The 26,990-nt window shown below is 31.0% G+C and overlaps 2 protein-coding genes and 2 pseudogenes across 2 annotated transcripts; all 4 read right to left on the reverse strand.

The window, feature by feature from the left end:
- Positions 1–422: 422 nt before the first annotated feature.
- Positions 423–2,650, reverse strand: LOC102582436 (aspartic proteinase nepenthesin-2-like). The gene has a single exon (XM_006357624.2). It carries the CDS (start codon positions 2,294–2,296, stop codon positions 653–655), a length of 1,644 nt encoding a protein of 547 aa, XP_006357686.1. The 5' UTR covers positions 2,297–2,650; the 3' UTR covers positions 423–652.
- A 7,924-nt stretch (positions 2,651–10,574) lies between these two features.
- LOC102582115 (probable disease resistance protein At1g61300) lies at positions 10,575–15,031 on the reverse strand. Its single transcript, XM_006357623.2, has 3 exons — positions 12,116–15,031; positions 10,959–11,480; positions 10,575–10,790 (listed from the first exon to the last, which is right to left on the reverse strand). The coding sequence occupies exons 1-3, from the start codon at positions 14,843–14,845 to the stop codon at positions 10,773–10,775; spliced, it is 3,270 nt and encodes a 1,089-aa protein (XP_006357685.2). The 5' UTR covers positions 14,846–15,031; the 3' UTR covers positions 10,575–10,772.
- Positions 15,032–18,964: 3,933 nt separating this feature from the next.
- Positions 18,965–20,584, reverse strand: LOC102586085 (2-alkenal reductase (NADP(+)-dependent)-like; annotated as a pseudogene).
- Positions 20,585–25,452: 4,868 nt separating this feature from the next.
- On the reverse strand, positions 25,453–26,549 carry LOC102583114 (2-alkenal reductase (NADP(+)-dependent)-like; annotated as a pseudogene).
- Positions 26,550–26,990: the final 441 nt, after the last annotated feature.

A 26,990-nucleotide genomic window follows, 5' to 3' on the forward strand; every position in this document is an offset into this window, starting at 1 on the left:
ACTTCTCATCAATGAAGTTTCAAGGACTATAGGTTTTTGCCATTGCCTCTAGGAGCCGGTGTTGTTGCAAATACAACAATGGGAGATGTTGGAACATGTTCTTTTGAGAAGTCCAGCAGCTACAGAGATTGCAGGTGCTCTTAGTGACTTCATATACAACAGGGATGCTGGTTATGGTGGAATAGAGAAACAAAAACTGCTCCTTTTGATGTACATTTATAATGCGGTTCCATGCCTATTTTTACGAAGTTCTTGGCAAAACAGTCGTGGTCTCGTGGCAGATTGGATCAATAGGTCTATAGAGAAGGGAATGAATTAACTGATGGTATGGTGAATTTATACTGTAGTACCATTAGAAATCAGATAAGCACTTCACACAAATAGATTCAAAGTATGAATTGAACTTAAAATGCAATGATTCAGACTTTCAAAATGTGAATAAATCTTCAATAATAGTTTTGTTACATAGTTGCCAGTTTGTGTAAGCAACATAAAATCATCTACAGTTAAAAAAATTAAAGGGAAGTACAGTTTAATCTACAATATATGTGAATTATTTTTATGTGCAGGAAAGAATGAACACAATTTTTTCCCATCCCATTATGTGTACAATTTTCCCACCTTCCACCCCAAGAATTCTAGACAAAAAAAATCAAGCATCAGCACATCTTGTTGGTGCATATCCCAGTCTGGACCTCTTGGTGTCATATAAGATATGAAAATTCTGCTGTTGATAGTTTCCAATAATCGACAAAGCAGACCGAGGAGTCCCAAGAATTGCCAAACAAACGATATCCTCTGGTTCGAGTTTGATGAAGTAGTTCTCTACAGGGAAATTCCATACAGCACCATCACCAAACACAATTCCAAATGAGGGAAATTCCACGTTCTTCACTCCAGACACATTGTAACATGGATTCAAAATAGGGAAGTCATGTACAATGGGATAGCTCTTGACCTTCTTGACGAATGCCTCTTTTATAATCTCATAGGCTGGTTCAGCAAAGTAACTCAATGTGGTTCCTGAATCAATAATTGTACCCCCAACACCTTCTGGAGACAAATTCCACGTCTCCTTCGGTATATTCAGTACCTCTCCTCCAACTATGACAGATTTTATCTGCACATAGTAGAAAGTCTCTGCAGGATTATCTTTGCCACCAACCAATGAAGTAAAGTTCAATTGTGGATGCTTCAAAAGATCCTTATCTTCACCAAAAATCAATTTGCTGCTTACACTAGAATTGCTATTCCTATCCACAAGGCAATATGAAAATGAATGACCATATAAAGATTGAAGCTGAGAGGCAAAGGAAAGTGGCCCTCTCCCAAGTCCCAACAAACCAGCAGCACCATGAAACAACCCTCTATTCCAATGACCACAACCAAACATCACATCTTCCACCTTCCTAAACTCACTCCCACTCGGGGTCGTGAGGTTAACAGTAAACGTTTCTAGCGCGAAATCACCAGTCGTATTGGAGCTATCACCATACCAATAGTAATAAGGGCAAGTCTGATTCTCAGACTTACAAGGCTGTGGAGGATCAGGGGATGTAACAAATTGACACCTAGGGTCATGACAACTTATATTTCTAAAAGAACTAGAGTCTTTAGGATCATAATGGGGGCCATTTTGTTCAAAACAATCATAACAAGGAACACATTGAAGCCAATTAAGATCACTACCAGTATCAAGAATCAAAGAAAAGTGCTTAGGAGGTGTACCCACAAATACATCCATGAAATACTCTCCTGAACCAAGACTCACCCCTGACTCCAAAGTTGCCATGAGCTTGCCAGAGAGCTCATAAGACAAAGATTCCGGTGGCGGCGACGCGGCAGCTACTGGAGCATGAGCAGGAGCAATCTCATGTTTTTCACTACTTTTTGCGAGTCTTGAATTTGTATTCTGATTTTTCTTCTCTACAATCCTAGTATGCAATGTCTGAATCCTACTCAAATCCCTAAAAACTGAGTCTTTAGCCTCAATTTTTTCTGATCTGTGCCTTAAATGAAACTTCACAGATTCTTCTTTTTGCTGGTTAGATACATCTTCAGACCCATCTAGTTCTTGAGCTATTGAACGAGTTGTTGATTTCTCAGAAACCCCATAGTTGCAATCTGAGTTTGCAGACGAAGAAACACCATTGAAGCTTGGATGCTCAGGTAATACAATCCCAGAAACACTAGAATTCATATTTCTAAAACTGTAAAATCCTCCAGATGCCACCACACAACCAGATGAAAACAAGAATATAAACAACAAAATGAAAAAATGAAACTTTGTCACCATCACTAATACTCCAAAAATCCTCCCTTTTTTCACTTCCCTTCAAGATAGTACAACAAAATGAAAAAACCCCAAGAACCCAGAAACAAAAGATGGATTAGAACTCAGAAAGGTGAATAAAACAGGAAAAAAATCTAAACTTTTTTTTACTTTCTTCTTCTTCTCTACTTAAACAAGCAAAAAGAAAACTGAAAAATTCCCAAGAACCCAGAAAATTACTTCAATTTGTATTGGGGAAATGGAGAAAAGAAAAGGGAGGAGAGACAAAGTTAAGGAAAAAATAAGTGAAGAAAAATACTATATACTATACACCAATAAAGAGGGTGATTTGGGTGTTGACCTACGAGGTTTGTCTGAAGAAATTTTTTTTTGAAAGGAGTTGAAGTTTGAATAACGACTTTGAATGTCGTCTAGCTTTTCATCTACCTGTGTGTCCACTTACGCGCTTTCCACAAGCCTCATGTATGTTTTATTAGTATTGATTTTGTATAAATACAAGTACATACACACACAATGGTTACTACTTACTAATCTATCTCTTGGCGCTTCGCCCAATCATTAAAATAAATATAATAGATATGAATATGCATTTAAATTTATTAAAGTTGAAAAAATAGACACACGCATTTTAAATGGCTATGTATTTTACGTGGCATAATATGAATCAGTTCAAGTGTATATCACGCGAATTGTCATATAGGACGTGTCTACTTGTTCAACGTTATATTAACTCAAAGTTAAAGGATTTAAATATTACTCCCTCCGTTTCAAAAAGAATGACCCCCTTTCCTTTTTTGTTTGTTTAAAAAAGAATGACCTATTTCTTGTTTTGGTAACATTTTACTTTCAACTTTCCACGTGACATGTTTAAGACCACAAGATTAAAGAGCAATTTTGTACATTTGACATAACTTTAATTTAAGGCCACAAGATTCAAAAGTCTTCTTTATTTTCTTAAACTCCGTGTCAAGTCAAACTAGGTCACTCTTTGTGAAACGGAGAGAGTAGTTAATGTCAAATTAAATGACACGTTTATGTATTATGACTTAAAGTAATAGAGGAATTTCAGAAAAAGATAGTTACCTAACTTACATTGCAAAAATATAGCCTAAAACTTACCTTACTAATCTTTAGCTCAAAACTCAATCTGGTATAAAATAATATACAAATTTTTTAAAAAGTGATATACAATATTGTACAACCAATTACAGCATAATAAGATATATGTATATACGCATACAATTTTATATATTATTATATAAAAAATTGACTTCGTTTTCTTTTTTGGTTCCAAGAACAATATTCATCCTAAAATAACTCAAAAACTACATAAAATCACACTAAAAAAGTTAGATTCGGGTTCTTCAATATGCAACTGATCTTTTACAACAATAGTCATTCAAAACGAAACTTACTTATTAAAATTCGATTTTCAAACTTTAAAAATTTGAACTTCAACAGGATTTGAACATCAATAAAAATATATTATTAGCAAGATGGAACTCCATTATAAAACAAGGTGAAAATTAAGCATTTAAGATAAAGTCGATTGAAATGGAGATCGAAGATAAATTATTTAATTATTTTTTAAGTAAAATTTGGTCTTCAGTGGAATAAGAAAGTGTATTTGATGATGTGAGTTTATGGGGGGAAAAATTATTGTAATTAATAAGATTGTTTTTGTACAGACAGCCAACTTGAAAAAATAAAATAAAAAATTCCTAGCATCTGCATAGCTGTCTTTGACAATGTCAGTCCCTTCTTGTGATGCCATGCAATGCAATGATGGTAATTTTCTTCTAAAACTACTGTTTTTTTCACTTTCTTTTGGAGGAAAATGACTTGCTTAACAACCCTATGAACTTGTGTGAGTAGTTAATTAAAATCATGCAAGTATTAGTAATGTGAAAATTAATTATAAAAAAATTATATATTATTTTACATACGTTTTAGTTATTTATATATTAGTTATTTCATTTTTTATTATGTATAAGAAAATATTTTTTTATAACTTATACATATATTAATTATGTAGATTTTTAAATTGTAAATCAATTATCTGTGTTAAAAAATAAAAAATATATACTTAAGTAACTGCTTGTTTACACTAGGAATTGAATTGACTATTGAGGAACAGAATGTGGATTATATATATTATTTATAGTAATAATATGGTGTTTGTTAGAAATAAAGAAATATAATTTTAATGCAAACTATTGCAAGCAATATGTTTTGGGCACTTGGTCAAATCAAAAGAGCACCAGTTTTTGGGAACAATTTTTTCTTCTTTTTTGGTCAAAGATCATCTTGAGAAACTTAATCTGAGTTTTTTCCTTTTGTAAAGACGAAAAATTAGAATTAGGGATAAAATCAATTTTCATCCTTTAGTTAGTATCCGTAAATTTAATTTTTTCGCACCAACATGAGTTGTGGTATAGTGATGAGATTGCTTTGGTGAAAGCATTATCCTTGAATAGGTCCTGCAATGGTATGTTATGTAGTGTCTTTCTCGATTCATCTCGAAAAAAATGTCATATTCATTTATTTGATAATTATTTAATAACATCATCTCCATTTTACTTTATTGGATCCCATTTAAAACTTCATTATAAAAAAAATCAACTAAAAGTAAACATTAAGGTGATTCAATAAAGGCAATTTGATAAATCTACCAAAATCTTTTTATTATTATTTTTGAAATTCCGTACCCAAACAAAAGTGGTATCACACAAATTAAAACCAATATGTATAGTACAACATCATCTCAGCTTCAAATAAGATGTAACACTACAAATTTAATATAATACATATGTACATTACAAATGAGAAATTGAACTCTTATTAATAAAATAAAAATTTAACAGTCAATTAATTACTATATAAAAAAAAATTGAAATTCGTAATTAGGAAATTGAAAAACAAAAAGAAAAAGACAGATTTTTTTTAATGTTAACATTGGTGGAAAATCAAACCAAGAGTAGAAGTATGAATATAATGTTTGTCTGCCATTAACATTGTACTTCTTTAGTATCAATTTATGTGATACTTTTTGAATTTGAAATTTTAATAAATTTATTTTTTTAATCGTTAATTTTTCATATATCTTTTAATTATTTTAAATTATCAATTATTACGTTGTACGTAGTTTACAAATATATAAATTTCATTTCAAAAAAATTAAAAATTTCATGCACAAATTTTCAATCAAACTTAAATTATTTGACTCTCATAAAATAAGATGTGTCAAGAAAAAGAAAGTATATAGTATGCTTCCAGAAATATTCAAAATTCAAAGTTCTACTATTAAAGCGAGAAGTAGGACCGATGGAGGACTATGAGAAAACGACCAATAATTTGCATTTTATATTTTCAAATCTCTTCTCCCAATTATTTTCTATAGTTGTTCCATGACGTTGACCATAAGTGGCAAATTTTTTTTTGAACCTACCCACTTCTCATTCCATAAATATATATTCACACTCAATATTTATTTTTTGAATTTAAAAATAAATAAATATTCACACTTGATATTTATATCAAATTAAATAGTATTGCTCATGAAAATAAAAAGAAATTCACTTCTATCAGAGTTGTTAGTATTTGATTATAATTTATGCAAAAAATATTTAGAATTTGAAGTGCTTTTTAAAATCGTATGAAATATAATTTAGATGAGCTCTTTCTATATATAATATAATTTTTAGGATAAATTTGAAAAAGAAAAATTAATAAAAGTGAAAAATGGATTTTAGGTGGTTTTCAAATCTCAAATACAACTTTAAGTTGCATTTGAAATATTTTATGGTCAAATACTGATTTTCAAACACAATGAAAATATCTTTAAAAAATCTCATGGTCAAAACTCAAATGGGTCCTAAATAATTTAATCTTAATAATTAAAAATAAAAATAAAAAATATATGACCTACTTTTATATTCATTGATTTGGTACAAACATTAAATATGTTTCGCAAACTTTACCCTCCCCCACACTTGGGCCCGCACTCGCACGGGTGGAGCTAGGGTAATGGAGGGATTCATTTGAATCTTTTCATTGAAAAAATACAATGTTTATGTATATATAATATATATTAGATTTTTTTTAAAAATAATTCGTATATTACTTCTTTATATTTTTTGAACTCTTTTAATAAAAGAAATTTGACTCATCAGGACTGAACTAAGTTTGAATATTTTCCTCATGAACGAAAGTACAATGGAGATTTTGGGATTATACAAAGTAAGAATGTATAATGGAATTTTTAGATCAAATGTATGATACAACAATTGAGAATTGAGTGGCAACTTGATATAACACCGTGGATTTATTTCTTTTATCACGAAATTGAAAGAGGTGTGTGATGATTGAAGTTGTTTCTTTCTAAATCAAATGTATTAGATTTGAATCTTAAAGTATGAAAAAGTCCTTAATAAAAAAGTGCTTTTATTTGAATGAAATTCTACTGTCGAACTTTAATAGAGATATTGAACACCAAACGTAAAAAAGAACGAAAGAAGTGTATGCAAATGGTCAATAACCAACGCACTTAGAAATTTTGAGGGTCAACATATTTGAACAAGATTACCTTTGACCGAGGACAACTAAAATAATCTTCAATTTTTATTTTTTTGTGATTAAGATTGATAATTGACCCTAAATTAATATAGTAATTCTTATAGGTACACTTCAAGTCATGACGCACATCCCACGTTTAAGGGAAATATTATTTTATCTCCAAATAAAAATTAATATTCGCAAATTTGTGTGCTTAACGTTTTTTCTTTTTTTTTTAACTTTTCTTAAAAAGTCATGTGAAAATATTTATTTAATCAAGTAATCATTTTAAAGTAACTTTTGTAAACTGCAACGAAAATGAAGCTATATTGACCACTACGATAGGTTTGACCAAACAAGAAAACGTTGAGTAAAATATATTTTATTTGGATTATTTTACTTTATCGTCTTTATTAAATATAGGCATTCAAACTATGATGTTGAGGAATAAAAAATAGGTTAAGACTTTTAATGATCCTTTTAAAATATACTTTCTCCGTTCCTTTTTAATCGTCATAATTTTTTTTTAAGAATCAAACTATATGAACTTTGACTAACATTTTAAGACGTATTTTTTGAATATTGATGTTAAAAAAATTGTAACTTGTAGTATTTTTTGTATAGTTTTTGAATATCTAATTTTTTACTTTAAAATGCCAAGTTAATGTAATTTAATTTAGCTTTGAACGTTAGTTAAATTGACTCTTAAAAAACACAACGTGACAACTAAAAAGAAATAGAGGAAGTATGGTCTAAAATAATCGTCATTTCAAAATTTAAGATATTAATTGAGTATCTCTTTTCCCGCTCTTACTAATAATTATCTTGGAAAGTAATAACGTCAACTAATTAACATAGAAACAACATATACTACGATTGTTGTGATTGCTTAGATTAAATCTCTTTTTATTTATTTTAGATAGATTGATGAGAGAATAATTATTAAATACAATAACATTACAAATTATTAAAAATAATAATAAGAGTATGATAGTCAAAATACATACTCCCTCCATTCCAAAATATTTATCACAATTTCTTATTTTGAGAGTGAAACGATGAACTTTGACCAATAGTACTATAAGATACATTTTTTCATTAAGTTGATATGAGAAAAATGTGATTTTTATAATACTTTCCGTATAATTTTTGAATACCTAAATTTTAATTTTAAAATATTAAATTAATCTAATCCAAGTTAACTTTTGAAAATTAGTTCAATTGACTTCCGATAAGAAAAATGTGATAATTATTTTGAAATGGAGGAAGTAATAAGTTCTTAAAAGTCATATAAATAAATAAAAAACATGACAAATAAAGTGATCCGAAAGAGAATAGTAATCTTCGATATTCATGTTTTAAGTGAAAATCTTATTATATATGACATGAAGTTATTACTCTTTTACACAAAGTCGAATTATACATGAGAAAATTACTACATATATTGCACTAGAAACCATGCTAAATTGTAATAAATAGTTACAATACAATATATTATTTTAAAATAATTAAAGAAAGAAAGTGATTTTTTCCCCTAAGTTTAGAAAATAATTGAAGCCAAGAAGAAAAGAAGAAGGAAGAAGACATATTTTAGAACTACACCAGGTATATTTTTTCTTTACAAGAAGATAAGTAATAAAAAATCATTCGAAATAAGTTGGTCAAATTGAAAAAAATGGTGACATACCGAACACGCAAAAGAACTTATTCAATGTATTTTGTGGACGTAAATTTTAATTGACCGAGTACACGTGGAAGGTTTACTCAGTACGCACAATATGTTCATCGCAAAGTGCTTCTTCAAACGGTAAAGATTGTGGCAAAGATTGTAGCGACGACCCTTTATCTTGAGGTAGGCTGAGGCAGAGAAAAATGTTTTATGGACCGATTTGGTGCAAAGAAGAATGCAAATTTAGCAGGAAAATTAGACAAAATGTTTATTTGGTCTTCCTTCTTTTTCATTATTCTTTTTTTTTTTCTGATTGGAATTGTGAAAGGAAACGTAAAACTTCATATTCAATCATTAAAGCTTTTTTAAATTTGATTTTTAAATTAAACGTGCAGCAAATGTGAAGCGTTTCAAGTGAATAATGTATCAAAAGACTCGAAACAACGAGAGTATTCATATTTAAAATTGAGGTTGTGTAGAAGAGATTTTAAATTGATCGGGATTGAAAGACTTCATTAGATATTAAAACTTCTTCAAAAGCTCGATTTTAAAATCCAATTGTGCTGCAAACGTGAATCATTTTGAGTGAATAATGTATCAAAAAGACTCAAAATATCGAGAGTAGTTCATATCTAAAATTTGAGATTGTTTAGAGGAGATTTGAGTTAGTTGCAAATTGAAAAAAATCAACTCGTTAAGAAAGATGAAGTATTCCAGTGTATAACAATAAATAGTGTTCATATATATATATATAAAATAATACTTAAAACCTATCAGTCATTAAAACTAAAACACTATGTTGTCTTACATACAAGATTACGTAGTAACGAATATTAATAATATAAAGGAAAATGATAATTATAACATCTTATCATTTATCCTTCAATCAGTCATCTTTAATTTGATTTTATAATTTATCCTTTTGCCTCCAGGAAGTGTTACTATTTGATATTTTTGGGAAATTAGATGAACATCAACATGAGATATTAAATTTTCTAATAAATAAATAATCTTTATCTGTACTAACAAATACTTATAACAATAACTTTACAGAAACATAACCAACAAAGTTTAAAACATGTACTCAAAAATAACAATTAATATCATAAGCATAAATTAATGACTGTAAAAAATATACCAGGATCTATAACAATAGAATGAAACAGAAATGAAAAAATTGAGCCCACTGAATGCACAATGTCCACTTAAGGAAATTATTCCCTTTAGTACCCGAGGTTTAAAGGAATAGATCCTCTCAGGATAGAACTATTCTATTCACAATTGTATTGACACAAAAACAATGGCGTCAGTGAGACACTCAACAGGAGCAAAATACACGAATATTTAATTGTGCAAAAGAAGAAAAAGAAGTATTGAATTTTCGTTGTTTTAAAATGAGAGGAAATTCCTTTATTTATAAACAAAAAGGGTAGTGTGAACAAATGCTTATTGTGCCTTATCGAAAATGTTACAACTATTTGAAAAAGTTATAACCCTTCAGAAAGGTCACAACCTTTCATAAAAGTCACAATTTTTCATAAAAGTCGCATCATTTCATGAAAAAGGAAGGGTATTTTTGGAAATAAATAAATTTAAAAGGAAATTCTTGCTTGTGGTGGCGTCACGTAGGCGGACCTAGGGTTCTCTTTTATATATATATATATGATACATAGTTATACATTATATATACACAATTATATATTATTTATATAATATCAATACATTAAGTTTGTTGAATATTTTTGTTGCCATTGTATAGTTGGATAAGAAGCCCAAACTTGGCACGGTGTGCTAAGTTACACACCTAATTGACATAGTTATGCTAAGTGATTATTATAAGTTTTCAACGGTTCATTTTTTGGAAAAAACATCCAAATAAAACACCATATTTATTTTTCAAAAATATGAAATAACTTTTGAAAGCATCTCCAGATGTGTATTCTTTAAATATCTTTCGACACAATATCGAATGCAAGATGACACGAGAAAATAAGTCTATATATAAGATGTTAGGTATGACTTATGAGAGGCGAATTCAAAATAATATGCAATAATAACGCAGAGTCAACTAGTATTTTATAGATATTACTAATACAGATCGGACCAGGTGAACCTATAGGTTACAATGTTGATCATCCTTTCCTTGTTACCTCTATCAACATAGATATCAAGTGATGTTGAGTGAACTTGCACACACAATCGTACTCATTACAATCCACGCTTCGGATTCATAGACAACACTAGCTGCTGCCATCCCTAGTTAGCTTCTTGTTCCTGTGGACAGAGATTGCAAAAGAAATATAATGAGTATGTTGATGCTTTAGATTTCTCATTGAAAATATTTGGGCAAGTTGTTTCGAGTGATAGAAACAACTACTCCATATGAATATTACTGTTGCATGAGATAAATATTAGTTAGTTATATAGCGGCACAAAGCAAACCTTAGAATTGAAGATATTCTGTATAACTGCATTGAGACCATCTTTCACCTCAACACCTCCAATGATTGGTTTTTCTACAACCAGACTTTTCAGACTCGGTGTGCTCACAGATCCCAGATGGATAAACATCTTCATTTCAGGGCAGTTTCTAATTTCCACTTCTCTGAGGAATGGAAATTCAAGAGCATGCTTCGTCTGGAAGAAATGTCCCAACTTTGGTAGCTCGTAGAGCACCAGCTCTTCCAATAGGGGAAATAAGGGATCGTTAGTCATTTCTTCTCCTCGTTGTTCCTCTTCCGTGATCACTTGCTCCATTGATGGAGAGGCACCTATCTTTAATATTCGGAGATTCAGAACACCTCTGGCCACTGATGGAGACATCAAGTTTCTTAATTTTTCGCACTTCCATACTTCCAATTCTTTAAGTTTGTTAAAGAAGCCATTTGGAAGTTGGTGAGAGAATAAAGCAGTTATGCTGTCAGCCCTGCTGATACATAGTTCTTCCAGGTTGGGACAAGAAACCTGCAAAGGTTGACGGCCTTGTATTTTTTATAAGGGATGAAAATTCAATATACAAATTCAAAAATGAATCATACATCATCTTACATCAAGTAACATGAAGTGAAAAACTTGGATTTTTTTAATTCATGAAATTTCCTCCAAGTACAATCTGACAAAAAGGTATTATGATTCATGGCTAAGAAGCGAATTCAAGATTTGAAGTTTTAGGTTTCTACAACGTAATGACCTCAAGTTAATATCCAATATATAGTAACTGGTTCACAGTTAAAATAATTATAGATATTTAGTGAATCTCTCAATACAAATACAAAATATAGGTAACATCTACGTACTGGGTATGTGGAACCAAGTGCTTAAGGCTAGGTTCGCCTCTGCTCTAACATAGGGTTAATTTCCTGTATAGCCTGTAAACTTTACCCACTTATCTGTTCTAACAATCAAGTCATGAAAACTATCTTTTGCGACATTAAAGTTATCAAACTTAACATACTTAAAACAATAAAGTTAATGAAATACTCATTATCGCATTGAAGTAATTGATTATGTCTGAATTGCTTAGAAAATACAAATGATTAGAATGTCAAATTTTCGGCAATAGATTATGATACGTCGGATGTAGAAGAGTAGAAGCACACCTTTTCATCAAAAAGAGGATTTGAGTCATTGACAGAGTTGTTGTCTGGAGGCCAAAAATTTTGAAACTGAGGTAACTCATAGAGGCACATGTTTTGTAACTGAGGGAACTCAATTCCCTCAACACTGTCACTGCAAAAGTGAGTGAAGCATTCCAGAAATTGAAGCTTTATGTAATATAAATTGGGGAGCTTTATTGGTTGATCCTCTTCCTCATTATCAGGGCAAGCTACTGTCGAGTTTGACGAACTCCCTGCAGCCAAGGACATGTAAAAAAGATACTGTAGACTACAAAATCTAGTTACCTCCAGTCTTTCGAGTTTGGAGAATGGAATATCATTCTGACAGTGAATACTGAGTAAATGTGTCAATGAATCACAAACAGCCAGACGGAGATCTTTCACGTTCTGAAATTTATCAACCAGCAACTCTGTCAACACATTCTTGGAGCCATTTCCGCTTGAATGGACAAGTTCGCTCTTCCTCAACATGTGGCGGATCCAATCAGCCAACGGGGTGCTCTCAGTGACCTTGAGATCCATAATCCTATCGTAGTAGTTATCCATGAGTGAAGTATCGAGGCAACGACGACCTTGTTGTCCCACTTTTAGAGCGTACTGTGTCAACTTGGAGGAAAGGCCCAAGTTACTGTAGATCACATCTCCAGAACATGAGAACAATGTTAGTGAAGTCAATTCAAATAAGGATTCGAGCTCCCGCAAGGCGGAGTAACTACAACGTTCTACTCCCACCATATGTAGTTCCTCCAGTCGAACTAGCCTTGATAAGACCCCCGGTGAAATCCTTATAAGTTCTCCTTGCTCATTCCAAAACTCGAACATAATTAGATTGACCAAGTTCCCTATCTCCATTGGAAGCTCTTTTAAGTGAGAATCTCTGATGCTGAGAACTTCTAATGTGGCAAGTCCACCAATAACAGATATGTCATCCAACCTTAAATTAATCAGAGATAGCGTCCGCAGATTTGACAACCTCTGAACTGATGATGGAAAAGAAAAAATGGAATCCTTATATCTATCTCTCCTCAGGGTTAAGACATTGAGTTTGCTCATCCCAATAAAATAATCATGTTGTAATTTATTTGGCTTTTCAATGAATTTCAACATTAGAAACTCGAGTCTTGGGCAAAATATTGGTTTAGGAAGATCATTGAATCCTTTTGTGACAATTGACATGTGACTGTAAGGCTCATAAGAAGTTCTTCTTGGGAACTCTTCGGAGTTCACGTCATGACTTACCATAAAAACATGCTTTCCCTCAGATGCAATATATATAGCCACATCACGGATCACATCATGCAATTTGACATAATCTCCAGAGGAGCCTTCGGATAACAAGAAACGATCTTTTAATGTTTCTAATAGATGACACACCCTCTTTCTTGCTTCTACAAAATTTTTAATCTTAGAAAACATGCTAAGCCCCATTCCATATCTAAGTAACTCTTCAGGCCAAATATCCCTATCTTCCTCAAACAAGCAACAAAACAAAAAGAAGTACCTGGCTTCATCACTTTCTAAGTGATCATAACTTAGCTTCAGAGGTTGATATACATATGTAAGCACTCCCGGAATATTTTTTGGTGCAGATCTTTGTAATTGTACAAGGGCATCCTCCCACGAAGGCTTCCTTTTATTCTTTAGCGCACCAGCAACTGTAATAATTGCAAGCGGCAACCCCTTGCATTCTTTCACAACATTTTTTGCTATGTGATTAAGAGAAAGATCATCAACTGAATTACCAGCTTTTTGCCTAAAAAGGAGCCATGCTTCCTTTCCAGATAAGATTCCAATTTCTATGATCTTTTGAGCCTCCATTGTTTCACAAACATTTCGGAGACGTGTAGTCAAGTTCACTTTGCACTGACAGTTGTGCTTGCTACCACTGGGAATTCCAATCTTGTTAAGATTAAGAACCTCCCATACATCATCTAAGATTATAAGGATACTGTCTTGACCCATTAACCTTGCACGCAACTGATCTCCACGACTCCATAAATTGTCATCTGTTAATGTCAAACCAACTCCTCTTGCAATTTCATCTTGAATTCTTTTGAAGTTTGGTTTCTGACCGACAGTTACCATGACAACCTCATCAAACAATTTTTCTTGCTTCGCCCTTTGTCTAATTTTCTCGGCCAATGTCGTTTTACCGATACCACCCATACCACATATCCCAATAATAGTAACCTCCTCATCTCTCAAAGCTTCCATTACCTCTTCCTCTTTTAATTTTCTGGAGTCAAACTCCTCCTCACAACTGTTTCTAGGTATAGCTCCAATTTCAACTTCAAGTGGTGCAGGATAAGAGAAATTAACATGATTGTTACCTTCAATTTGAAGACTAATCACAGCTAGTTTAATTCTCTTAGATCTCCTACTCAGCGAATAACGTGACTTCAAGTTTGGACACCAACCATAGAAGCAACCCCTTTCAACCTCAATTCTACCTCGCGTTACAGCTTCCATATCTGCAGTAGTTGTATCAACGGTAGTTAACCAAGCCTCAATACTGGGAGAAATGACTTGTAAGTTTCTCCGGGCAGCCTCCGCTCTTTGTTGAACTCCGCTTTTGATTTTCTCCAGCTTCTGAGATTCATTATCCATAGATCTGATGTTGCTCTTGTAATTAAAGACATACCCAATCCCCTGCGTCACTGGCTGCATCAAGCAATCTGTGACTTTCCCCATTAACATAGATAAGATTTCCATAGCTATTTCGTTAATTGATTCTTCACGAAAAGCAGCATAAGGAAGCAAATGTAGAATGGAAACGATAGCTCACGAAAGGAGCTAACTATTTTTTTCTTCAATTCAAGGAGCAGGGGGAAATGGTTTCAGACTTTTCAGTTGAAAATAGTTTGAGAGTGATCAGGGTGTGTTTGTCACCAAGGAAAACGTTTTCCGCCAAAAATGATTTCCTAAAAAATATTATTCCAAATGCATTTAATATATTATCTACCAAAATATTATGAAAGCAAAATAATATGGGAAATGGGGATTCGGGAGTGGTAAGGGGTGGGAGTTGGGGGATTGGGTGGGTGATAGGTGCGGAGTTGTGTTGTTCTCAATTGATCCCCTTTTTTTTTTCTTTGAAAAAAAGCAGTAAGGAGGTTAAACTCTCGGATGAGACTAAGCAGCTATCGACCGTTCCGATGCGCCCTTGACCTATTTTGGTTAAGACCAAAAATCTATCTTTAAAGTGGAGCCTAGTTTAAGCTATCAAACAAGTGATTATTGCATGAAAGAAAAATTACTAGTAGGGATATGGATCCCTTATATTTCGCACATAGGAGATTGAGACACAGCCCCAGGGCTATGGGGAAAGATGTAGATCAATCGCCCTAATAGACAACTACATAGAGGGTCTCTACCAATCTATATATTTTTTGATTTCGTTCCCCCCGTAAGATAAATATTACAACCTATGAGGTCTGCAGGTTTCACATCTAAGTAATACCCGATTCAATAGTTTACGATGTAGATAGATAGATATATATTTCTAAAGAACATTCTAAGAAAAGATATTAATAGATATCAGTAGTTGTCCGGTCGTACCCAAACAATAATATTCCTGAGGGAAATGCACCTAAGATCAAATATTTCGAGCCGACTTCCATTGAAAATTCAGACTTTCTTTTTGATGTTGCGATCACATAAAAACATAAACTTTGAGACAACCTTTGTCGAGAAATTACACAATTTATATAAGTTAGATGTTTATATATGTATTTTGAACACTCTCAAAACCAATTAAAGTATGTAGGGCATACAAAATCATTTTTTTTAATTTACTATCCAAAATTTGAACATCATTCGTTAAATCTCTATCTACACCACTAACGGGTGAGTTTTTTGAATTTACAATCCAAAGTTTGACACCTTTCATTAAATTTTTCCCTACGTCACTAATAAGTGAGGAGAAGATAACAAATTTAGAATATCACTTATACAATTTATTTTTCCTACTTTCATTACAAAAAGTTATTTTTCTTATTTCTAAAGGACTTATTTTTCTAAAAGAAATATTTTCCTCTATAACCAAACACACCCTGAGGGTTGAAGCAAGAGTATGAAGAAGAGAAAATGGGCAAGTTGACTGAAAACTCTCGCTTGGTTAATAATTGGACGGCTCTTAGGGAAGTACTCCCTCACTTTTTTGGATATGGCTCCTCTCCATTTTCTCCAAGTTCTTGCTTGGATGTGACATAAATAAAAATTAATGGCTAAGATTTAATTAATTAAAATAAGATTCTAGTTATGATTTAGATAATTAATATTTTATAAGAAAAATAATAATACATAATCATAAGTCTTTTTAAACTTTTCTCTTTTCTAGGAGTAATTTTTTTTCCAACAAATATTTATCTTCCATTTGTTTTTAAAAATAAAATAAAATTGAGTAAGTCTTAGATAGCAACTTTGAACTTTCTCTTTTAAATTAGTTTACATATAATTATAGCAAAAATACTCGCAGGGAAAAAAAATTAGAAAAAGAGAAATTATTTTATAATATATTTATGGACAAAATATCTCTGATGTGGAAGCTCTTTTAAGTGAGAATCTCTGATGCTGAGAACTTCTAATGTGGCAAGTCCACCAATAACAGATATGTCATCCAACCTTAAATTAATCAGAGATAGCGTCCGCAGATTTGACAACCTCTGAACCGATGATGGAAAAGAAAAAATGGAATCCTTATATCTATCTCTCCTCAGGGTTAAGACATTGAGTTTGCCCATCCCAATAAAATAATCATGTTGTAATTTATTTGGCTTTTCAATGAATTTCAACATTAGAAACTCGAGTCTTGGGCAAAATATTGGTTTAGGAAGATCATTGAATCCTTTTGTGACAATTGACATGTGACTGTAAGGCTCATAAGAAGTTCTTCTTGGGAACTCTTCGGAGTTCACGTCATGACTTACCATAAAAACATGCTTTCCCTCAGACGCAATATATATAAATAGCCACGTCATGGAACACATCATGCATTTTGACGTAACCTCCAGAGGAGCCTTCGGATAACAAGAAACTATCTTTCAATGTTTCTAACAAATGACACACCCTCTTTCTAGATTCTACAATATTTTTTAATTTCAGAAAACATGCTAAGCCCCATTCCATATCTAAGTAACTCTTCAGGCCAAATATCCCTATCTTCCTCAAACAAGCAACAAAACAAAAAGAAGTACCTGGCTTCATCACTTTCTAAGTGATCATAACTTAGCTTCAGAGGTTGATATACATATGTAAGCACTCCCGGGATATTCTTTGGTGCAGATCTCTGTAATTGTACAAGGGCATCCTCCCACGAAGGCTTTCTTTTATGCTTTAGCGCACCAGAAACTGTAATAATTGCAAGCGGCAACCCCTTGCATTCTTTCACAACTTTTTTTGCTATGTGATTAAGAGAAAGATCATCAACTGGATTACCAGCTTTCTGTCTGAAAAGGAGCCATGCTTCCTTTTCAGATAAGATTCCAATTTCTATGATCTTTCGAGCCTCCATTGTTTCACAAACATTTCGGAGATGTGTAGTCAAGTTCACTTTGCACTGACAGTTGTGATTTCTACCACTGGGAATTCCAACCTTGTTAAGATTAAGAACCTCCCATACATCATCTAAGATTATAAGGGTAGTGTCTTGACCCATTAACCTTGCACGCAACTGATCTCCACGACTCCATAAATTGTCATCTGTTAATAAATTTGGAATATCACTTATGCAATTTATTTTTCCTAGTTGCTCGAAAGAGTAGAAGGCTCAATATAAGGTTGATGACCTCGTTTGTCCCCAGTCCTATCTCCTCACCCACCCTTCTACTTTCTTACCCTTGTTTGGTTGAGATGTAGTTTCAACTCATAGAAAGAGCAATTATCCTTCCTGTTCTGAGAGAATGTTCAAACTATTTAAGAAGTTAAGGTCACTGTTAAGAAGCCCCTCATTGGAGACTCCTCTGCTAATCAATTAATGAATCATCTTTTTCTCTGAACGACCAGTTTTTACCTCTGTTCTCATGTAAACATCCAATTAATATTATTTTCCTAGAATGTTGAAAAGTTTTGGTAATAGACAAAACTGATTTTCAGGTAGCAAAAGCTGCAAGATTGGACAAGTTTGAGCTTCCTGCCAAGATCAAGTTAATACCAGAGTTTGGATTGGTAACTGCTGCTCTGAAATTAAAACGGGAACCTCTGAAGGCTCGATATAAGAACTGAGTTAGAAAAGTTATATCAGTGAATCATACTTCCTTGCTGAGTTACACTCCATTTAGCAGATTTGTGTGCCTCTTGCCAGTTAAACATCTTAAGTTGTCCTGTTGAAGGGCAATTACACTGTCTCTTTTTGCTGTTATGTTAATGTTAAAGCAGGTTTATATATATATACAAGGTATGGAAAATGATCGCTAATTAACCTTTTAAATTATTGTATTTCTGATGCTTATTATATTCATGCTTTAGTTTACAACGAAGAATAAAATGAAAGCTATTGAGTTGTGATCGATTTGTGAGAATGGATATGTATAGTAGATTGTATAAGAGTTAGAAAGGTTTGGTTAGTTTTCACAAATAGTAGAATTTTTCATATTTAGGAGGAGGGCAGAATACAACTAAAACATCCTAATTGCTTATTCAAACAAAATTTCAAACTTCAAATCAAACATAATTCATATTTCAAATCATTATTTGAAATTAAATCATGTGGAAAGGAGAAATTAGATACTCAACAAATTTCACAAACATGATCTTTTCTTTTAATCTGTCACAAATACAATCAAACGTTCTTATATAGATATCTCCTCTTATAGAAGTACAATACAACATTTTCACAATTAAAAAATCAACATAGTTAACAAGCATAATTAGATACATATATGATCTATTTTTGCTTGTTTAATCATTCTGAGAATTACTTTTAAGAAACAACTTGAAGAATTACTTTTCCAACATTGGAGCTAGTAAATAGAGATGTTAAACTCTCCAAAAAGCTCTCAATACCATTGCAGATTTTGTACTTGGACTTTATTTTGCCTTCTTTCAAGTGAACTTCCATCTCCTTAATAAATTCCTCAAAGTGATTATAATAGGAACCAACCATAAACCCTTTCATCATAACTTCTTTACCCACCATGTTCAATAAATTCCTAACTCCTTCTCTTTCTGTCCAAACCTACAAAGTCCAAAGATTTTTTTTATAGGTATATCGAGTTAGTAAGTTCTAAATACTAGATAATTATAATATATAGTACAAAAATACCTTGTTATAGTCAAATATCATTCCACAAAGAGCAATACGAGCTCCGTGATTGACGTGATTAAGGACGGCCTCAAGCATTTTACCACCAACATTATCAAAATACACATCAATTCCATCTGGGAAATATCTGTAAGAAATAATATTAATTTGAGTTATAAGTAATACTTTAAAAGATAAAGGGAAAAATAAAGAAGCAAAATAATTTACTTGGTTAATGCAGCATCATAATCCGTCTCTATACGGTAATTAAAAGCTTCATCGTACCCACACTCTTCTTTCAACAACTTCACCTATAAAAAAAACAACAAATATACGATAATTTGAATAGAATTATTTTATTTTATTTTTAGTATAATGGACAAGTAAAGATGAACGTAGAAATCATACCTTATGATCAGAGCCTACACTTCCGACAACTCGACAGCCTTTAACTTTGGCTAGCTGTCCAGCTATGATTCCAACTCCTCCTGCTGCAGCCGATATGTAAACATTTGATCCCTCTTTAGCATTTCCAATCTTTTCTATGCCCACCCAAGCTGTTATTCCTGGCTTTCATATGTAACGTATATAGAATCAGAGTCAAAATTTGAAGTTAATGAGTTTAGAAATCTAAAACTTCAAAAAATTAGTATGCCTAAGCAACTAAGATAATCCGGCAAGGCAACTCCATCGGCAGGATTAATTTTCTGAAGCAAATTAGAAGGCAGAACACCAAATTCAGCAACAGGGCAAATACGGCTCATTACTATTTCTCCCTCTGAAAAATTTGTATCCTTAGATCGAATCACTTTCCTGATTCCAAATGCTCTCATCACCTGCAATATATATTTTTAGCATGTTCAAAAAGACTATAAATTCAACATACATGGCATAATTTTAGACTACAAGATATAACTAGCAATTTTTTAAAAAATCTCGTGCTAAATCAAGCTAGATACATGGATCGAAATGGAGACCTGACCGAGTGTAATTTGAGGAAGAGAGAGGCCATCGTCGAGGCCACTCAATTGAGTGCGGACGTATGGATCAATGGAGACATAAAGGATTTGAAATGCTACATTTCCATCTGGGATGGAATCTGCTTTTAGCGATAAAGTCACAGTGCGTAGCTTAATATGGTCTGAATTGGGAACACCAGTTGGTGCATAACTAGCAATGTACCACTCTCTGCTCTCCACTTTCGTAGCCATTTATATATTTATAGGCGATGAGCGTAGCTGATCAGGTAGGTGTAATGATATTTTCGCGATAGTTTATATGGGCTGGAATTGACACCCCGCGGTCTCCAGCTTAGACTAGGTAGCGGACTGGTTGTTCTTGAGCTGTATTTTTGCTAGTACAAATGAAAGGACGTGATATTACGTGATAGAGAAAAATTGTAACGACTAATAGACTTTCGGAAAATATATTTGGCAGGACACTTGTTTTGCACGATTTGGCATGACCTTACTTTTTCGGGGTAAGGTCGTAATTAAAGGAGGCTGGCAAGGATATTGCTATAAATATATTTTTTTTCTTGCACCCAAAATGCCCTCTAAAGTTAAACCACTAAAAGAAAAGTTTTAAATCACTAGATGGTTTCAAGAAATTACACTATCCAAAAAAAATTTCCTTTCCAATAAAATACACTATCCAAAAAGCATTTATTTATATTCATTTCAATACTTTATTTGTATTCACTCTCTTTCTTCCAATTTTTTTTATCTTTCATTGTTATTTATTCTTCCATTCTTCTTCCTTTTTAGTATCCCTTGTTTTTAAAGGGAGGAGGGGGGGAGGATAAGGTATATTCATTAAATTTTAAAAACATTCTAAAAAGTAATATTTATTAATTTATTGATTAATTAATACATCTATAAAATAATAATATTTTACCATTTCAATAGTTATATTCCACATTGAGAATCGCACTACTAATTTTCATGAAATTCAAAACATTTAATGAATCCATTATTTTCTAGTTAAATTGTTTTTTTTATAATATTTCGTTAAGAGTATTAATTGTAGGGATAAAGTGAGAAATTTTTTTAACTAATTTTATTTTAATTTAATGAATAAACAAGTAATATATATATATATATATATAAAGGCAACTAACTATACAACTAATATGAGACAGAGAAAATATTGAATTGCAACATAAAAGAAATTTGGGAGCAAATTCATAGATAATCATCCATGTTTAGAAATTTGTCTTGTAATCACTTTTGTTTCTTTTAAAACCACAATATTACCGAGTTATTCTTATTTTCCTCAAAATATAAACCTCACTCCTAATGAAATGTCATGTCATGTCATGTTATTATTATTTTTAACAATAGAATAAAAATATTTACCTCACTCTTGAATTTTATAAAAAGTAACAAAATTTAAAATTAACTAAAATTTATTATTTATATGTATATATTTTTAAAATTATTTATAAAAAGTTATTAACTTATTTAGTTGAGTACATTAATTTAATATTGTTAGCACAGTTTTTTTTTGTTCTGATATAAAAAATAATATATATAGATATAGACAAGATGATGTATCACCTCTCTAAGGTCACCATTCATATTTATCTTTTTTTTCTCCTTTATTTTCCGCTATTTTCTTAATTAAGTAGAATAATTGAATGTAATTAAGAAAGGAGAATGCATGATTGGAATTTGGAGTGACTTCTCAATTCTTCACTAATAAATATAATAATTAGTATAATAACTTATACACAATAAATTAGTATGATTGTTAAAAACATTCTAAAAAGTAATATTTATTAATTTATTGACTAATTAATACATCTACAAAATATTAATATTTTACCATTTCAATAGTTATATTTCACATTGAGAATAGCACTAATAATTTTCATGAAATTCAAAACATTTAATGAATCCATTATTTTCTAGTTAAATTATTTTTCTTTTTATAATATTTCATTAAGAGTATTAATTGTAGGGATAAAGTGACAAAAAAATTAACTAATTTTATTTTAATTTAATGAATAAACAAGTAATTTAATATATATATATATATATATAGGCAACTAACTAATACAACTAATATGCGACAGAGAAAGTATTGAATTGCAACATAAAAGAAATTTGGGAGCAAATTCCTTAGATAATCATCCATGTTTGGAAATTTGTCTTGTAATCACTTTTGTTTCTTTTAAGACTACAATAATACCGAGTTATTCTTATTTTCCTCAAAATATAAACCTCACTCCTAATGAAATGTCATGTCATGTTATTATTATTTTTAACAATAGAATACAAGTATTTACCTCACTCTTGAATTTTATAAGAAGTAACAAAATTTAAAATTTAAAATTAACTAATATTTTGATGTGTCACCTCTCTAAGGCCACCATTCATATTTATCTTTTTTTTTCTCCTTTATTTTTGATATTTTTCTTTATTTTCCGCTATTTTCTTAATTAAAGTAGAATAACTGAATGTAATTAAGAAAGGAGAATGCATGATTGGAATTTGGAGTGACTTCTCAATTCTTCACTAATAAATATAATAATTAATATAATAACTTATACACAATAAACTAGTATGATTGTTAAAAAAATTCCAATTTCATTTATCTTTTTATTCAAATTTTTGACATTTTTCTTAATTTTTTCTATTTGTATAATTGATTAGAAAATCTAAAACTATTTGTTGATATCCATTTTTATGAAATAGTTCCCACGTAACTATAGACATTAAGCAATATTTCCTCTCCTCTTTATTTGTTTTATTCCTCCTTTATTTGCTTTATTAAAAGTCTTACATTCACAACTCATTTATTCCATTTTCACTCTTAATAATATTCATAACTCCTAAATATTTAATTTAAAATTTAAATCACCCTATGGTATTCCATCATTTTATCTTTATAAATATGATCATTTTATTATTTCATATTTGAAGTAGTAACATTTTTTTTTTTTTGTGTATATATATATGTGATATTATATTTATGTTTTAATCTTGAAGAATAAAATTTTTCAATGAAAATCGGCTTGTGAAATGAATACCGATAACGATAAGGGTTCAAAGAATTATGAATTGATGACTCGATTTATTGAATTCATATTTTTTTGATAATGAAAGTTGTAAAAATGATGCTTGTATTGTATTACTTTCTCCTTTATTTATTTATTTAATTATTATATATTTTCTTGATATTTTTTTTAGCTTGATTTTTACATTATTCATGTAATTGTTGTTATTAAGAGCATGTATAAGGTAGTTAAATTTATGCTCAAGTTATTTGACATTTTTCGTCAAGAATTTCTTTGTTGCCCTTTTCTTATTATAAAATGACAAATATAACTTCTAATATTTTAAGTTTTTCTAATTTAATATATATTATAAATAATAACTACTTATAACTCGTACCCTTTAATTTTAGTCTTAATAATTTCATAACTTACGAGTATAGTTTAAACTACTTTTCCTTTTTTGATATAATTATTTTTTTATTTGACATGATGGGAATATAAATATACCATACATAAAACAGTACCATATTAACAATTGTTTATATTTTTTGTGTTTTATATTATTATAATTAAATAATTTATTTTGAATTGATGAATTGATTTATTGAATTCATATTTATTTAATAATGGAAATTGTAAAAGTGATGCTTGTATTGTATTACTTTCTCCTTTATTTATTTATTTATTGTATGTTTTCTTGAAGGAAGACTTAGAGGAATATTTTTGAAGCATAGTTAAGAATTACTTTTACTAGAGATTTTTTTTACTTTGACTTGTAATAGTAACTTAAGTACACATATTAACAACATTACTCATTTAGTCCTCTATGATCCTACTTTTTATTGTAAAACATAATTAATATAACCATCTTATTTCAATGAAAAGTTTTATGAGAACAAGTTATATTTTATTTTTCTCTCAAAGAAAATCAAAGATGAAATAAATTATTATATGACATCATTGCTTAATCTTATGCATATGTAACAATTTGTTTTTGTCGCTATTTTTTTCTTGCTTGAAATGTATTTAGAAGTTTTCTTTTCATTTTTTATTACTTTATGAATATAATAATGTAGATTATTATGAATATAATAATGTAGATTATTATTTTTTATATGTCTTAGCTACATAATTATAAAAATCTCTGCCTTAATATTATTTAATTGTGGTCTTTGATGAGATTGTAATATGACACGTCTTTTATGCAATCAAGTTATTTTTTTTCTTCTTATTTTTGTGATTTTTACCCCTTATATTTTTCAGTCATTTATTTATTTTTACAAATAAAATCAATGCACAACGATTAATGTACTTAATGTCATAATAATATTATTTATTAAAGTTATTATAACTCATGTCTCTTATCATCTTTATAACTTCTACTCTTAAATATTATTGATAACTCATATTTGTTTCATTGTTATAATTTTTAAAACATTTCTTTAATATGTAAATAGTAAACAAATGTGATGATAAAGACGTAACATGGAAGTTAAAAAAAAATTAATATCAAAATTGGTGTTATCATAAATGATTGAGTACTCAAAAGATAGATAAGATTTAAACAAAAAGTACTGTTTTCAACTTAATACATAGATTGCTGTTTCAAAATATGACCTCTAAATTGTTTGTTCTACCATATGCATATAAAGTCTATTTAGCATATTGAAAAAAACATATCATGTTTCATATAAAGGCAAAAATTTAGGGGATAAGGGGTATGAAAAATATCCCAACTTTTGGTCGGATTTGATGTTGCGCTACTAAACTTTCATGAGGACCTATTACCTCCCTAGACTATTTAATACCGTATTTTTTACCCCCTGAACTATTTAATAGTGTATTTTAAAGGTATATATGTGCCCATGTGTACACATTACTATTTATAATTTTGCATTATTTTTTATGTCCACGTGGGCAAATATATATGTTTAAAATACGATATTAAATAGTCTAGGGAGGTAATAGGTCCTCATGAAAGTTTAGTATCGCAACAACAAATCCGACCAAAGTTGAGATATTTTTCAGACCCTTATCCCAATAAATTACAAGTGATTAGCCTAATTCTTATCCCAAAAATTTACATTGTCTTTTACTTAGTTAATGCAGCATCATAATCTGTCTCTATCTGGTAATTAAAAGCTTCATCGTACCCACACTCCTCTTTCAACAACTTCACCTATAAAAAACAACAAATATACGATAATTTGAATAGAAATTTATTATTTTAGTATAATGGACAAGTAAAAATGAACGTAGAAATCATACCTTATCATCAGAGCCTACACTTCTGACAACTCGACATCCTTTAACTTTGGCTAGCTGTCCAGCTATAATTCTAACTCCTCCGGCTGCCGCCGATATGAAAATCCCTCTTTAGCATTTCCTATTATTTCTATGCCCACCCACGCTGTTATTCCGGGCATACCTATGTGATGCATACGTAGAAGTGGAGTCAGAATTTGAAGTTTATGAGTTCAGAAATCTTAAACTTTTAAATTACTGAGTTTTTTGACAAATACAAGGTTCAGGCCAAAATTACTGAATCAACGAGCTAGCTCCACCCCTGAATATCTTATGCAAGTTCAAATTAATCGAGCCAGTGAATTTTGAATATGTACCTAAGCAACTAAGATGATCCGGCAAGGAAACCCCATCGGCAGGATTAATTTTCTGAAGCAAATTAGAAGGCATAACACCAAATTCAGCAACAGGGAACAAATTAAAGGGCTAAGTACTAAATCTCCGTCTGAAAATTTAGCATCTTTTGATCGAACCACCTTCCCTATTCCAAATGCTCTTATCACCTGCAATTTTTCATATATTATAAAAAAATTGTATTCGATCAAACTAAGATACATAAATTAAAACAGAGTGAGTACGTAGTACACCTGTCCGAGTGGGATTTGAGGAAGAGAGAGGCCATCATGGAGGCCACTCAATTGAGTGCGCATGTATGGATCAATAGAGACATATAGGATTTGGAATGCTACATGATCATCAGGGATCGATAGAGTGACAGTGCGTAGCTTAAGATGGTCAGAATTGGGAACACCAGTTGGTGCATAACTAGCAACGTACCACTCTTTGCTCTCCAATTCCATAGCCATTTTTGTTGTACAGATTCCGAAATGTATATATATTTATAGGCAGGTGTAATGATATTTTTGCGATTTCTTATATAGGCTGAAATTGACACCCCTAACCCTGAGCTTGTGTAACTAATGATGGTGATAATTTCCCGGTCCCCAGATTAGACTAGGTAGCGGACTACTGGTTGTCTTTGTGCTTTATTTTTGCTAAGTCCAAATGAAAGGACGTGATAGAGAAAAATTGTAACTATTAATAGACTTTTGGTTCATGAATGCATGTGCTTTTTTAGCTTTTTGGGTAATTTCATAAGATGTCATAAAATAATGCATGAATTGTTGGGGTTTGTAATGATTTTCTTATTGACATAATACATAAATATGCCATTTAACTTGGCTTCAAATCACTTTGATGCCCTTCAACTTTGGGTGTGCACAAGTAGACACTTAAACTTGTATAAAATTGAACAAATAGACACTCATGTTCTACATGGCATCCTACATGTCATTTTTTGTCCTACGTGGTGT

This window comes from Solanum tuberosum, unplaced genomic scaffold, assembly GCF_000226075.1.
Source record: "Solanum tuberosum cultivar DM 1-3 516 R44 unplaced genomic scaffold, SolTub_3.0 scf00251, whole genome shotgun sequence".
NCBI lineage: Eukaryota > Viridiplantae > Streptophyta > Magnoliopsida > Solanales > Solanaceae > Solanum > Solanum tuberosum.

What these genes read in the sequence shown, in the direction of transcription:
- LOC102582436 (XM_006357624.2), bottom strand. Translation starts at nt 2,296, where the DNA reads ATGGTGACAAAGTTTCATTTTTTCATTTTGTTGTTTATATTCTTGTTT.
- LOC102582115 (XM_006357623.2), bottom strand. Translation starts at nt 14,845, where the DNA reads ATGGAAATCTTATCTATGTTAATGGGGAAAGTCACAGATTGCTTGATG. An exon ending in ATCCTCTTTTTGATGAAAAG is followed by an intron (nt 11,481 to 12,115) that starts GTGTGCTTCTAC and finishes CAACCTTTGCAG; the next exon opens with GTTTCTTGTCCCAACCTGGA.